The sequence below is a fragment of the Urocitellus parryii genome, chromosome 6 (genome assembly GCF_045843805.1).
Source record: "Urocitellus parryii isolate mUroPar1 chromosome 6, mUroPar1.hap1, whole genome shotgun sequence".
NCBI classification, from domain to species: domain Eukaryota; kingdom Metazoa; phylum Chordata; class Mammalia; order Rodentia; family Sciuridae; genus Urocitellus; species Urocitellus parryii.
The window spans coordinates 67,650,342-67,666,342 of NC_135536.1; the positions used below are offsets into that span (position 1 = coordinate 67,650,342).

The window sequence follows — 16,001 nt, forward strand, 5'->3', positions numbered from 1 at the left end:
ATACCATAAGGATGCACTATTTCCTCTGTGGGTATTTCTAAGGATTTTCTGGAGGTGAAGTCTATAAAGAGAGATCTACCTGGGGATCTTATGTATCTCAGTCCTTAAAATGCTACTAACAAAAGCCAGAGAAGAAAGCACTCTAGCTGCCTCTTCACAATCAGTCCCTAAGGCTCACCTCAGATTCTGTAGCCGTTCTTGGTAATTTAATGTGAATGGCTTTGATTCCAATCTGTAAAAATGAACATTGAAAACAGGTAAATGCCAAGAGAAATTAAGATATGGGCCCGCTTCTTTTAAGGATATGACTAAAATAAACCAGGTTGTTAGTCATGATTTCGCCCCCATGTTCTGAAGACTTAGTCCCTCATTCCAACCGCTCATTATTTACTTGTTCACTGTCACCACACATCATATCCATTATTCCTGCTCTTTGGGAAGTAAGAAAATCATGGATGAGAAAGCATTCAAGAGCAAACCAGAGGCTGCCACACTGTCACCCATTTCTGTCTTGCAAAATAAATACTCTAATGTTTGCTGGTGTCAGTAAAAGTCCTATGGGAAGGGCAAAGGGTAACTGGCAGGACCTGGAATGAAGGTGAGGGAGGGTGACAGCACCATTTCTCTAGGCTTTACCTCCTCAGCAGCCTTCAGCTTCACGTTTATATAAAGATTGGAATCATCTCTGTCGCCAACCTAGAATAATAAATACATGCAAATCAGACAATTAGGGAAAGGCAAAGTGTACAGAAAAGCTTCTACAATTTTAGTTATGATAAAAGGAACGTTTGAGCATGTCTCTCTTGTTGGAGAGAACTTTTATAGGAGAAAAAGGAGGCTGTCAGGACAGGATGGGGACATGAATGCTGGTGGCATCGTTACGTTTGCCCCCACTCCCCAAACAAGGTTCACCCAACTCTCACCAAAAAGGCCAAACTAAAAGAAAATGTCAAGCTGGGAGAGGTGGCTGGTGCCTATAGTCTCAGCTACCCAGGAGGAGGGAGAACTGCTTGAGCATAGTTCAAAGTAGCCTAGGTAACATGGGGGGAGACCTTATTCCAAAAGTAGGGGCTACTTGCATCTGCATTAGAAATGAAGCACTAAGCAAGGGGGCTACAGGGCTACCAGAAACATGGAATTTCTGCTGACATACCAGAATAAGGCATGGAGGGCTATGAAATTATTGTCAGGCAAAAAAGACACCCGAAAGGCAGAGTACCCTGCCTTCCCCCACACGCAGGCCAGTGGAAAGCTCTGGTGCCCAGCCACACAAACAGCAACCAGGAAGAGGACCTCATTCACAGAACAGACAGCCAAGACAGGCAGAGGGCAGCCTGCCACCCTCACAGCAGAAGAAAGTCGGTGCAGGAGCCAACCCCTTCGGGTCACTCTGCTGTGGCTCCCTGTGTTCCCTCCATTTTCTTAATTATGAACATATTGAAAGTTTTCCATTATAAGCATTTATCTGTAAAATTTAATTTTCCAAGTATTTTTCCACACTCTAGTAGTCAACCTTTCTCTCTTTTGAGGTTAAAAAAACACTACAAGTATGGTTTCTCCCCAAACTGCAGAGGGAAAAGCAGTAGGTGCCTTGATTCCAAAGATGACTAGAGCCCTGCTCCTCTGAACAGGACCACAGAACCTGTGCAACTGTACTGCCAGACCCTGCCACACAGATGCTGCCCTTGCACATTAGGACATGGCCTGAATCCTGGCTTCAGACATCCCTTCCATACGTAGTTCTAAGTTTTCTATAAAGTTAATTTGAGTTTTGAGAGAATCAGAAGAGTCCTGTTAGGGGAAATTGGTTTGGGGGGATTTGTCTGTTTTTTTGCAGGGCTGGGGACTGAACCCAGAGCCTTGCATATTATAAGCAAGTGCTCTACCATCAAGCTACATTCAATGTACCTACCAGTCCTTTTTAAACTACTTCTCTACTTCAGAGTTTCTCTTCATTTATCTCTCAAGCAGCTGAAATACTACCATAAGTCATGATTCCAGGAAAGGTATGCAGGCATTTTTCTGAGTCTATATATACCTGAAAATATTTTTTGCTGTCCTTTGTATTTGAAGAACCTTGGCTAAATTTGGAATCACAGTGTGTTCCAGAAGAAACTAGTTCTGGTATATGAGGACTGACCCCAAAGTACTGTAAAACTAAAGAATAAGAGGCAGACAGATCCAGTATTGCAGAATGCAATTTATTTGGGGACTTAGTGACAGAAGTGTGTCTTGGATGGCAACACGACCAATTAGATCCCACAGTTTGGGTCAGGAAGAGAGGCATATCTAGGTTAGGACAATGACTTTATCCCATCCGGAATGTACCTGGTTTATCTTATGCTAACATCAAAAGAGTCCAATGAGCCCCTGGGGCAAGGGGCCAGCTGGAAAGCTCCACATAACACTCTAATGATTTTGTCTATTTGTAGCTTGCTGGAAAACTATATAGGAACAACTGGCTAGGGTTATTCTGGGGCAATCATGAGACTATAATTCAAGAATGGCTATAGTCATGTCAAGTTAAATCCGCATAGTGTGTTCCTTCAGAGATGTTGTCTTTGGCATCTACAGAAGACAAATCTATTTTCTTTTTTGTTTAGTCCAGGGATTGAACCAGGGGCACTCAACCACTAAGTCACATCCCAGCCCTTTTTTATATTTTATTTAGAGACAGGGTTTCACTTGAGTTGCTTAGGGCCTCCCTAAGTTGCTGCAGCTGGCTTTGAACTTGTGATCCTCCTGCCTCAGCCTCCTGAGCTGCTGGGATTACAGGTATGCAACACTGTGCCCAGCCAGAAGACAAGTCTAAAGTCTTTATATATTAACTATTTTCTGCCTTAATATTTATGAAGGAATTTTTCTAAAACTCCAAAACTGCCACTAGTTGCAAAGAAGCCTTAGTCATGAGTTAAAATGCCCACATTTTAACATAATCCAAATGTAAAGGAAGAGATATCTAAGGTATCAATTCAAAGATTACTCTCAGTATATGCATTTTATTTCATTCTTCTGTTGCTCGGGATTGAACCCAGGGCCTCACACACATGCTAGGCAAGCACTCTACCACTGAACTATACCTCCAGTTTTAGGCATTTTATATGGAAAAATAGTTACACAATCACTGATGGACTAGGTGCAAGAATATTTAGTTAAAGAACATTAGATTCTTGACTGGCAGTCAAGTGGGTGGGTGGAAGACTGGTGTCTCAGAACAAAATCTTAATCCCATTAGTTTTATCAAGAACAGTGCTTCATTTTATCATTTTAGCATTTTATCAGGAATGCTAATCTCTTCCTTCAAAGTAGCTATGCATTATATCATCCCCCCACAAAAAAACAGCCCTATTCCAGAACAGGATATCTTTCTTTCTTTCTTTCTTTTTTTTTTTTTTACAGAAGGAGTTTGCAAAGGACCAGATAGCGTATATTTCAGGCTTTATGGGGCACATACCCTGTCACAGCTGCTGCTACTTCTTTTTTAACTGGTTACAATCTGGGCAATGTTTAGACATGGGCCACAGTTTACCAATCCCTATTTTTATACCAGAAAATATCTTGGGTATTGGTCTACTCATTAATTAAAAAATTTCTAGTTATACATGAATACAATATCTTTGTTTTGTTTATTTATTTTTATGTGATGTTGAGGATCAAACTCAGTGCCTCACACATGCAAGGCAAGTGCTCTGTCACTGAGCCACAACCCTAGCCCCTACTCATTAATTTTTATTTCTGTCTTAGGAACTTTTTAAAGATACTCAGGTCAGTCAAATTTATTACTTTTTCTTTTTCTTGCCTTTTTTTTTTTTTTTTTGGTCCACATATTTTGTGGAAACTGAGTGAATTACTACATATAAAGTACTCAAAATAAATTCTGATAGGAAGCAAGTACTAGATATTATGTTATTAATAATTAAGATTGCCAGGTGTGGTGGCACATGCCTATAATCCCAACAGCTCAGGAGGCTGAGACAGGAGGATCGCAAGTTCAAAGCCAGCCTCAGCAAAAGTGAGATACTAAGCAACTCAGTAAGACCCCCATCTCTAAATAAATACAAAACAGGGCTGGGGATATGGCTTAGTGGTCGAGTGCCCCTGAGTTCAATCCCTAGTACCAAAAAGAAACAAACAAATATATTTTATGTACTAAAGAATAGAAAGAACTACAACCTTATTTGTATTTCATAAAAATTCAAGTTTGTTTTATTTTTTTTGGGGGGGGGTGCTAAGAATTGAACCACTGAGCTACATCCTCAGCCCTTCTTATTTTTTATTTTATATAGGATCTCACTAAATTGTAGAGGCTGGCCTTGAACTTGGGTTCCTTCCTAAGTAACTGGGATTACAGGCAGATCATTAAACTATAGTAGACACTGGATGATATGTAATTAGTACTGTCATCTCTAGATGTAGTTGGACAGTTGTGATCAGATATGCATTTTAACAAGCAGTGCTGCTGTAGTCAAGAGGACAGAGAGGAGGAGTTTACATCAGAAGCTTAGAAGCCGTGAGTGCTGACTGTAATGGCTCATGGGCAGGAGCAGCAAGAATCAAGAGGAGGGTGCAGACTCCCAGAGTTTAATTGTCAGAATCACAGGGAGTGGGGCAGAGAGACGCTCTAAGAGAGGACCTCAGGCATCTGGCATGGTCATACAGGAAGATGGTGGTGCTAGCAACGCTAGAATTGTGAAAATGAGAGATGTGATTGGAACAGATTACGTAAGCCTTGAAAGTGTCGACTCAGTGCTAAAGTACAAGACTGAAATATCCTACCACTGTTTTATCAGCAAGGACATGGAGACAAGCTGTAGAACAGTATTTATATAATAAAAACTCTTGTAATCAATGCATTTAAAGTCAATTCTGGAAGTAGATTTTTAAAAAGGGGGGAAAATTGCTAAGAAAAGGCTTTGTCAAAGTACAAAATTTCAATAGTTTAAAGATCTTAATTGGTTATTTGCAATTCTGGAATTGGGCAATAAAATAGCATCAGTGTTCCAATGAGCTGAGCAGAGGAGGCTGGTTTTATAAACAGAAACGAGCTCAAAAGGAGCAGAAACCAAAAAAAAAAAAAACAAAAAGGCCTAGGGATGTATCTCAGTGGTAGAGCACTTGCCTAGCATGCACTAGGTTCTGAGTTTGATCCCCAGCACCACTAAACAAACAAATAAAATGTGTGTGTGTGTGTGTGTGTGTATGATTTCAAAATGACTTTCCTTGTAGACTAGGACAGGGAGTTAGAATGACAGAAATGTAGCTGATTGGTTAACATCAGGTTACCTGTTTTGGCAAAAGGATTAAGGCAGAGGGAACTGCAACTTAATTAATCGAAACTGGCCTCTCTGGGAAAGGTTATTACTATCTCTCTAGTCCTAAATTCTCAGAAGATCAGATAAACATCTTAGTTTCAGCTTGGTAGCAGGGAACATCAGCATTAGTGATTCCATTTTGATTTTTAGATTTAACTGATGGGGCCTAGTGCAGGATCTTAGCCCAGATAAAGACCTACTATAATTTTTATTTAACAGTTTACAGAAACAGATTTGGCTTTTGTTTGGGTGGTTGTTTTTCCAGTGCTGGAGGCAGAACCCAGGATCTTACTCGTGCCAGGCAAGCACTCTACCACTGAGCTATACCTTCAGTCCAGAAACAGTTTTCTCACCTATGACATTTACTTTCTTTTTACAACAAACAATAATAAGCCAAGAAATAACCAGTCCCCAGATGTACCAAGTGTACACCCACAACCTATTACTTTCTTAGTAATTGCAAAAAGCAAAAAAAAGAAAAACTCACCATAGCAGAGAACACACCACATACGGAGTGACAGGCCCTCTGTGCCTTTTCCCTCACCTAAGGCCTATGAGATACACAGTAATGGGAGGGGAATTTGAGTAGCATTCACGCTGAAATTCTTAACAAAAAGGAAGGGAAACTTAGCAAGGGGTTAGATGATGTATGTGAAGAAATACAAATAGAACATGAGGCAGGAAGCTGGTGTTTTAAGGGAGTTTCAAAGGAAAACTGTGAGATCCTGTCATCCAAATCAAATCTTCCAACAGTCAATTATACCTTTGCCCATACAAATATTTATCAAATGCCTCCCTTCTGCATGCAATCAAACTCACAGAAGAAACTCCAGTTAGAGACCTAAATTTGGAAGTATTCCCTCATGAAACTATGGGCTTGGGTAAGGTCACTTAGGGAAAAATTAAGATGAAGAGATACGAGAGCTGAACCCTAAGTCATCCATATGGTTTAGGTATCAGGAGAAGACAAACAACAGCAAAGGAGGCTAGAGAAGGAAGGGAAACAAGGGATGTTCTCTCCAGGAACAATGAGTCTGGATCTCAGAAGGGATCCAGGGTTCACAGTTACTGAACCACCTAGGGCAATAGTTCTCAAAGTGTATCCTGTGCACTAGAGGGATCCCAACACCTTTTCAAAGATCTGTGACTTTTGGGGGAACATCTATACCATTCCCCATAATGCCTGAACTAATTTACATTGTCTCTGTCAGGCATGAGAGTTCCCTTTTCTCTACATCCTCATCAGCACTTGTTTTGTTTTTGATAATAAACAATGATCTAGCTACCCCACTTCTGGGTATATATCCAAAGGAAATGAAACCATCATACCAAAAAGATACCTGTTTATTAGCACACTATTCATACCAGCTAAGATGTGGAATCAAGCTGGGCACAGTGCTACACACCTGAAATACCAGTAACTCAGGAGGCTGAGGTGGGAGGACTCCAAGTCTGAGACCAGCCTCAGCAATGTATCAAGAACCTGTCTCAAAATTTAAAAAAATAAATAAAAAGGACTGGGTATGTAGCTCAGGGGTAAAGCTCCCTTGGATTCAGCCAGTACCAAAAAATAAATAAGTAAATAAATAAAATAATTAAAAGAGCTGGAGTTGTAGTTCAGTGTTAGAGTATCTTTAGGATCAATCTCCAACACGGTTTAAAAAAAGATACGGAATTGGTTTAGGTGTCTATCAACAGATGAGTAGATAAAGAAAATGTGATAAATATATATACACAATGGATTTTGTTCAAAAATAAACAAGAATGAAATCTGTCATTAAATAGTAAAATGGATAGAACTGAAGGACATTATATTAAGCGAAACAAGCCAGACACAGAAAGACAAGTACTGCAAGTTCTCTCCCAAATGTGGAAGCTAAACAAAGTTGATCTGAGTTCTAGAAGTTTGGAAGGGTGTAGTAGTGGATGGATAAAGGGAGATTGAATTTGATTAGTGCATGTGCTAAAATATTACACTAAATCCCCTTAATAGGTACAATTAATACAGGATGATTAAAACTAAAATAAAATAACTTAAAGGAGAAAAATTACCATTAAATGAAGATAAATCTGAGGGTCAAATTATTTTCATAATAGAATTTGTATCTAAATAACATCTTTTACTATCTAACATTTTTTACTATCTAAGTAAAAAATGGAGAGAGATTCTCCAAAGATAATAAATTTATTCCAGAATGAGTATTGCAATAGAAATATACCTGCCACAGCAAACTATGTGCATATTCAGAGAAGTAAAGACAAACAAGGGTTTTTAAAGGCAAACTAAACTCAGTGTTCCATTAGTTGTTTTGAAACAATCACCCTTGGCCACAAGGATCAATAACAAAGGTGGCATCTAATGTTGGCTAGGCAGTTGCTGGGTAGATAAACTTGCAGAAGTATTTTCTGGGTGAGGCTGTAGTACTTTGGCTTTGTGCAAGTCTGTGCTTTGGGCAGTCTTTGGTGATAGTTTTTTTTTTTTGAGACAGGGTCTCACTAAGTTGCTGAGGCTGGCCTTGAACTTATGATACCCCTGCCTCAACCCCCTGAGTTGCAAGTATTAAGGTATGCAACACCACTCCCAGTTGGTGATAGATCTTATCAGGCAATTAAGCATGAGAACTCTCCCTTCATGGCCTTTTCTGGCTTCATTTGTCAAGGTTTGACACAGTGACTCCATTTATATTCTGACAACTTCACATACTACTATGTTGTTTGCTGTTTCATTGTGTTAACTTTTATACTGATAGCACAAAAATAATGCTGGGTAAGACTGTTGGTGATAGCACAAATTGAGACAAGGGTACCAAACCATACTCTGGTTGCTAAGGTATCTTTCACTGACACATAAATCTTAGTAAAAACAGATAACAGCTTCACTTGTGAATGCTCTTGAAGTAATACAAATTACTGATTTTATTAAACCTCAACCTTGAATACATGCCTTTTTATTATTCTGTGTAAGAATCAAGAAGCATTCATAAAGCACTTCTGCTGCCCAGGGAAGTACAGTGGCTGTCAGTAGGAAAAGCACTTGGGCTTTTGTGCCTTGGCAGCTGAACAAGGTGCATTTTGCTATAGAACACCACTGTTTTTTTTTTTTTTTAATTAAAAAAAAAGATTTTTTTTTCTTTTAGTTGTTGATGGACCTTTAACTAATTAATTATTTAATTTAATTTATTTATTTATATGTGGTGCTGAGAATTGAACCCAGTGCCTCACACATGCTAGGCAAGCTCTCTACCACTGAGCCCAAGCCCCAGTCCCTGGAACACCATGTTTACTTATAAGAATAGTTGGAAAAACATGATTGTCAAATATTTTATCAAAACTGAATAAAGCAAGTAAGAACTTCAAGGAGAACAACAAATTGCACTTGTTGCCAATGATAACACTTCTAGGCTAGGGGTTCAGCTTGGTGGTAGAGATGTGCTGAGCAGGCACAAGGTCCTGGGTTCAACTTCCAGCACCAAAAAAAAAAAAAAAAAAAAAAAAAATCAAACAAAGATTAGAACTTAATCAACCTTTGTGAATTTGACAGCTTTTTAATACTTAAAGACTTTTCTGATGAGCTTGTTGGTGATACCATTTTTTTTTTTTAAATATTGAATAATGAAGAATGTTAGCATTTAGAAAATCTGCCTAATTCAGGGAACCATTGTTTTCCAAATGAGGAATGAAGGATGTTACAAAACCAGTCATGGGTCAATATCCATTCCTGTTTTGTAACATTTTCATGCTTTGTTACTTTGAAGTAAAAAAGCATGAAAATATGAAAAGAAGTTACAAAACATGAACTGTTGACTTAGAGACTTTCAAATTCCACATTGTGACTAAAACTTCACTCAGTGAATCCTGGTACAGTATCAAAGAAAAATATCTACAATTATCTGGACAACTATATTAAAAAAAAAAAAATTCTTCCCTTCAACAGCTACACATCTGAATGAGGCCAGATTCTCTTCCTACATTTCAACCAGACCAGCACTCAGCAAGAGACTGGATGCAGACGCGGTTGGGAATCCCCCCTCTTCAACTCTTCCACATCTTTACATCAGACAGTAGAACTCTACGTAAAATAATGCCCCTCTTCTCATTAAATAATTCTATTATCAAAAAGGGGTTTTTTTTCCATTTATTTTACAGAATAAAAAGCTTCCTATTGGAATTTTAACATGAACGAATATTTTTAAAATGTAGTTTTCATTTCCAATACAGTAAATACAAATAGGTAAGACCATATAAATAAAAGCTCCTTGGGGTCTTAAATTTTGAAGAGCATAAAGGGTTCTATGAAGATCAAAGGTTAAGAGACACTGGTCTGGGGAAAAGGCATCCAGAGAGAGGGGCAGGGGACAGCTTAAACCAGCACATGGAATTTGAGAAAAAAAAAAGGAGTTGTCTGCTAAGAGAAACTGTAAAGGCATGGGGTTTCACAAAAGCCAATAAAGAAAAAAATGGAGGAAGAAGTCTGAAGTGCTTTTGCCTGAATTGCTACCATGTGTCTTCAGGGAGGTCATTAGAAGAAATATACTATGATAATACCTGTAAAATTGCCAGGCCTGGGGTGAAATCAGGTACTTGCTCCTTCATCTGAATGACTTGGTTCTTCAATCTCTCCCTTATTTGCCTAGAGAAAAAAGAAAGGTTGAAGATAACACTTCATGTTTCAGGCATAAATAAGTGACATGGATTATTAGATTATTTCTCTTAAATTAAAAATACTTTCACTAAATGAATCTAGGATATAATGTACGATGATCATCTCATCAATTTTCTAAATTTTAAGCTGATATGGATCCTTTCTAACATTCATTGATGATGACTAGGCTGGGGGTGTGAGGACAGTCAATTTAAAATGTATTAAGTTGGGCCAGCCATAATGATACATGTCTGCAATCCCAGATACTCAGGTCTCTGAGATAGGAAAATCATGAGTTCCAGGTCAGTGTGGGTATCTGTCTCAAAATAAATAAGTACCCTGTCTCAAAATAAATAAGTCAGGCTGGGTTATAGCTCAGTGGTAGAGCACTTGCCTACCATGCACAAAGTCCTGGGTTCAATCCCCATCAACCCTCCAAATAAAATAAAATATATTAATTGATGGCATTCTAAATCATACAGTGAATAAGTAAAAATCTGAACAAAATTTCTAGAAGGTGCTGGTTCTAATCTTTTTCAGCCTTTCCAGTCACCAGATGCTGTCATGAAAAACTTTTACAGGGAATAACTCAAGCTCACACCTTTTGCTCAACCTACCATAGTAAGAAGACCACAGAGTGTCCACATAAGGCTCAATAATAAATCAGTGAATTCCACGGCAAATTCAACATGAACTTACAAATGGCATTCTAATTCATATAAGAAAAATATAATGCAATGTTTAAAGAATAACCTCAAATGAAACTCAGATAACCCATTTATCAACATATAACTTCTCAACAACATACAACATTAAGCAAGTTAAATTACATCCATAAACAAATATTCAAAATAGCTCAACTTTGCCCAGTTATGATATATATAATTACATCTGAACAGGATTTGTCTCTCTTGGAGATCCAGTTTTGCCTATCTTTTTTCATCTTACCCTGAACTGCACTTGACATAACAAATAAACATGGACCCTCATTCTAATTGGGGTACTCCTGGCTCTACTTCTCCATGCTTTACAAAAACTGTCATAAACAGGCATAGAAGTTAAAAGAAAAAGTTCATTTGAACTGGTCTAGTAAACATCAAGATTGTTGAATGGTACAAGAAGTCATCCCCTAGCCTTCCAATTTTTATCTAGTTAGTGACCTTGTTTTTCAAATCCATATTCTTTACAAGAATATATTTCATGAGAATTAAGACAGGCACGGTGGTGCATGCCTGTAACTCTGGCAACTTAGGAGGACTTTAACAATTTAGCAAGATCTTGTCTCAAAAAATAAAAAAGGGCTGGGGATGTAGCTCAGTGGTAAAGCACCCCTTGCGTTCAATTCCCCACACTGTACAAAAAAAAAAAAAAGAAAGAAAAGAAAAGGAAGGAAGGAAGGAAGGAAGGAAGGAAGGAAGGAAGGAAGGAAGGAAGGAAAGAAAGAAAAAGGAGAAAAGGCACAAACAACAGGGCAAGAAGTAAAAGTTCTGTGTCTCTCAGGGCTCTCCAAAAAAAAGGGTAGGTAAAGGTTTCCACTGGTTCTACTTCACTTTTCCCAGCCGAAACAAAACTCATGAAATAACTTACTAGCACAACATAAAAGGAGCCTAAAAAGTGGAAAGACAATAGCAGATAAAGATGGTGAAAACAAAGAACAATTCTGAGACTCAATCACCTGGTGAGCTAGGAGAGCTTTCTTATTCACAGAAGTCATGTGACTTTCCTTAAGGCCAAGTGGCAGAAAGATGAACCAGAGTGATGACCCTGAGTGAGCAAATGAGTTCCAACTAGAAAGGGAAGCAGTTTAACCAGATCAGGTGAACTGTCTTATTCTGAATGTGATACGAAGCCGTGAGAGGGTTTTGAACAGGTCTGCCATGATCGGCCTCAGGTTTTTAAAAGGTTGTTCTGGTTGCTGAATTGAGAACACACAGCAGAGATGAAAGTCAGGTATACCAGCAAGAAACGACTGCAATTGCCAAAGTCCAGGCAGAGATGCTGCTGCTGTTTGGATTACAGTGTTGATTGTAGGTTGGTACAAAGTGATTGGATTCTAGATACATTAACATAAGGCACAGAGAAAATACCAGGGCCACACATAAAGGGCTGAGCTTTGGGGCTGTGAAATGGAAATGGAAAGACTGCCCACTACAAATATCCTAAGGCACTGAGCAGATTTCATTCTGATACAATGAATTTACTTAGCAATTATTAGAAAGATTCTAGAATAAGTGAGCATTTTGAAACCTAAAGGCAAAAAATAACAATAAAAAATACACCCAGCAGGTGGTAAGCTATGGGAACCTAGAACCACAGGTGGTACAGGTGGAAAGTGGTGTTTTAGTTCAGTAGGTTAACAACAAAGAACTGTTCCATATTTCTATACTATCATTTAAATAAATCTAACTTTGGAATTTTTTTTTTTTGTACTAGGGATTTTTTAAACTAGGGTGCTTTTACCACTGAGCCACATCCACAGCCCTTTTTATTTTTTATTTTGAGACAGTGTCTCACTAAGTTGCTTAGGGACTTGCTAGGATGCTGAGGCTGGCTTTGAATTTATGATTCTCCTGCCTCACCTTCTGAGCTGCTGGGATTATAGGCACAGGCCACAGTACCAGGCGCGCGCGTGTGCACACACACAGACACACACACACAAAAAAAAGATTACAGCTGGAGGGCTGGGGTTGTGGCTCAGCGCTAGAGCACTCGCCTAGCACATGGGAAATCCTGGGTTCAATCCTCAGCACCACATAAAAATAAATAAATAAAATAAAGGTATTGTGTCCAACTACAACTAAAAAAATAAATATTAAAAAAAAAAAGATTATAGCTGGAGATCAGTTACACTGAATCTCCTAAACTTTTCCTAAGAAGCAGACTTATCTTTGCAATTGCCTTGATGGGGAAGTTCTTCCAATTAGAAAGGTCTGTTTAAAAGCAGGCATTCAGGCCCTTTTAAACCATAACCGCAAGAACTAACTGTTCATAACTAAAGCAATAGGGTAGAAAGTTTTCAAATCAGGGAGGGAGTCAAGCCCATTGGTTAAGTCCCCTAAAATTTTGTGCCCTGTCTTCATTTTCTGGGTTAGCCACTAACTGAAGAACCCTACCATGAAAAGCAGAATAAAAGCAAAGGTCAACAATGACTGAAATTAAGAAACTACAAAAGAGAAAAATGGAGAGAAAAAGTGAACATTCCTTCATCAGTCTTTATTTTAGGGTCATGAAGCTGTGGTGAATTAAATGGTGAGAAGCCTGTAAATTCCAGAAAGTTTAAATGTTGTAACAGAACAACTTCCTAATCTTAAAATCTTCTAAATCATCCGAAACTTCCTTGAGTTGAAGCTGCCGCCAGTTTCTCTCCATCCCCATGAGTTACATATACCTTCTAAGTAAGGATTCCTGAACAAAGTGAGACCAAAATAGATCGCTGGAGGAACACTCACTGTCTCTGAATACCAGAACTACATACATCGAACTAACACCATCCTCCATCAACATTAACTCTAATATCTAAGGGAAGACATAGCTCAGTCTCTATGCAGGAGAAATCAGCACTTAAGTGTTAATGAAAGAAGAAAAAGTAGCAATATACCATTAAAGTCTCTCTGGTTCTGATGGATAGATACTAGTAAAATAATTATAGCTACTTAGATATGTAAAAAGCACAAGCAAGAACAGATACAGGTGCAGTTTTAACTAAGATGCTACTGGCATCTAGTGGGTAGAGATCAGGGGTGCAACTAAACACCCTACAATGCATAGAATAAGCCCCCATGGCAAAGAATTATCCAGCCCAAAAGTTAATAGTAATAGTGCCAAGGCTGAGAAATCCTGCAATAAAAGGTAATGTTTAGGATTATCTTTTCTAAGGAGCAGAAATCAAGCAGGAATTATTTACTTGACAAAATTTCCTTAAATCTCTGTTAGATAAGAGTCATCTGCCACTATCAATTTTCTCCAAGTTAACCTCCCCCACAACAACTGTAAAACAGCCTCATCAACGAAAGTCAAAAGTGAACATCCCTACAGAACCACATACTACCTCTGGAGAGTCCTTGTCACACAGTCTAACACCCTCACAGTCACCAGTCATCTCTTTGGCCCAAAGGCTTATATAATGATTCTTGACAGTCTATGATGAATTCCAATTCTACCTTTCTAACACAATGGCACAGGTTCAAATCTTTTGACATTTTACGGCGGAGCAGAAAAGCACTGCTGAAATATAAGCTAAAAAGGACATTTCAACATGATAGACAAAGGAGGCAGCAAAAGGTATTTAGGGACATGGCTAAGAAATGTTCAGGAAGAAAACAAAGCTGCTGTTAGACAACAAATGCTGAAATGTAGTACAAGCTGACAGTAACTCTCCATTCTCACAAGGTACACAGAAGGTAGCTCAGTGGTAGACTGCATGTTCAGCATGTGCCAGGCCCTGGATGCAAATTCCAGCACCAAAGTGGAGAGAAAAGGTACCCAGAAATGCCTTTAATAACTGTCAGAGAAAAAGAACATTCATGGTCAAAAGATAAGTCTTTAGCCAGGCATAGAGGTGGGTGCCTGTAGGCCCAACTACTCAGGAGCTGAGGCAGAAGGACCATCTGTGCTCAGGAGTTCACGGTCATCCTAGGCAACACAATGAGACCCTCCTCTCAAAAACACAAAATATAGAGCTTTTCCTAAATAAGGACCCAAATTTATTTTCCCCCTCCAAGGATTAGATTATTCTTAAGATTTTAACAATGCAATTCAACACAAAAAAAATTTAATTAATTTGCTTTATCTCCATTTTGTTCATTTTGTTGCTTTTTCATTTGTTCATTATACTTTTTTGCTAACAGGTACTTCAAATTTCTTTTTTTTTAAATATTCACTTTTTAGCTGGACACAATACCTTTACTTTATTTATTTATATGTGGTGCTGAGGATTGAACCCAGGGCCTTACACGTGTGAGGTGAATGCTCTACCACTGAGCCACAACCCCAGCCCCTCAAATTTCTTTAAAAACTTAATAAGTATTTTCTTATAAAAATAATTTTGATTGTGAGGCCATCTAGTGTTTTAAGAACTACATATATCTTGAATTCCTAGTCCTTTAAATCAAATTAAAGTCAAAATTACCTTCTTGTTGAAAGAAGTCTGACTGGTCATAAACCACCAACATAGCAAAAAGCTACATTAAATCAGTATATTGAATAGTCAATTAATAACAGTATTTTATATTATTACATATAGGAATATTTATAACAGAAACTCTTAAAATTCAACCCAAGGGTTGGGGTTGTGGCTCAGTGGTAGAACGTTTGCCTAGCATTTGTGAGGTTCTGGCTTTGATTCTCAGCACCACATATAAATAAATAAAATAAAGGTCCATCAACAATTAAAAAGTATATATAAGTAAAAAATTCAACATAAATATTATTACATTTGACAGATATCTCTCATACATTCTTTTTTAAAATTTTTTATAATTGTACATGGACAGCATGCCTTTATTTTATTTTTTTATTTTTATCTGGGGCTAAGGATTGAACCCAGTACCTGACACATGCTAGGTAAGCGCTCTGCCACTGAGCTACAGCCCCAGCCCTCTCATACATTCTTGAAAGTTTAATGTGAAGAAATTATTTTATGCTTCATTGAAAATTTACAATGTCTCAGAAGGCGGAGGCAGGAGGATCTCGAGTTCAAAGCCAGCCTCAGCAATTTAGCAAGGCGCTAAGCAACTCAATGAGACTCGTCTCTCTAATAAAATACAAAATAGGGCTGGGGATATGGTTCAGTGGTTGAGGGCCCCTAAGTTCAATCTCTGGTACCCACACCCCGCAAAAAAAAAAATAAGTTCTTCCATCCAATTATAACTCTTTCAAAGATCTAAGAAAGGAAAAGTAAATTGCCTGATACTTACGACAGGAAAATCAGGTATACATTTTTAATGAATTCTCTCTGAGGTAAAAAAAAACCATCATTTATCCACATACACAATGTACATAACTACTTATTTTAAGCTTCTAGATCAGGGTTTCTCAATCTCAGTACT

At 38.2% G+C, this 16,001-nt stretch overlaps 1 protein-coding gene across 1 annotated transcript in view; it reads right to left on the reverse strand.

The window, feature by feature from the left end:
* Nucleotides 1–16,001, reverse strand: part of Mthfd1 (methylenetetrahydrofolate dehydrogenase, cyclohydrolase and formyltetrahydrofolate synthetase 1) — a 68,450-nt gene that overhangs the window by 42,367 nt on the left and 10,082 nt on the right. The window contains exons 2-4 of the mRNA XM_026385084.2: nucleotides 9,858–9,942; nucleotides 637–696; nucleotides 179–232 (exon numbers count right to left, since the gene is read on the reverse strand). Coding sequence (XP_026240869.1) covers nucleotides 179–232; nucleotides 637–696; nucleotides 9,858–9,942 — 199 coding nt within the window. The remainder of the gene's footprint in view (nucleotides 1–178; nucleotides 233–636; nucleotides 697–9,857; nucleotides 9,943–16,001) is intronic.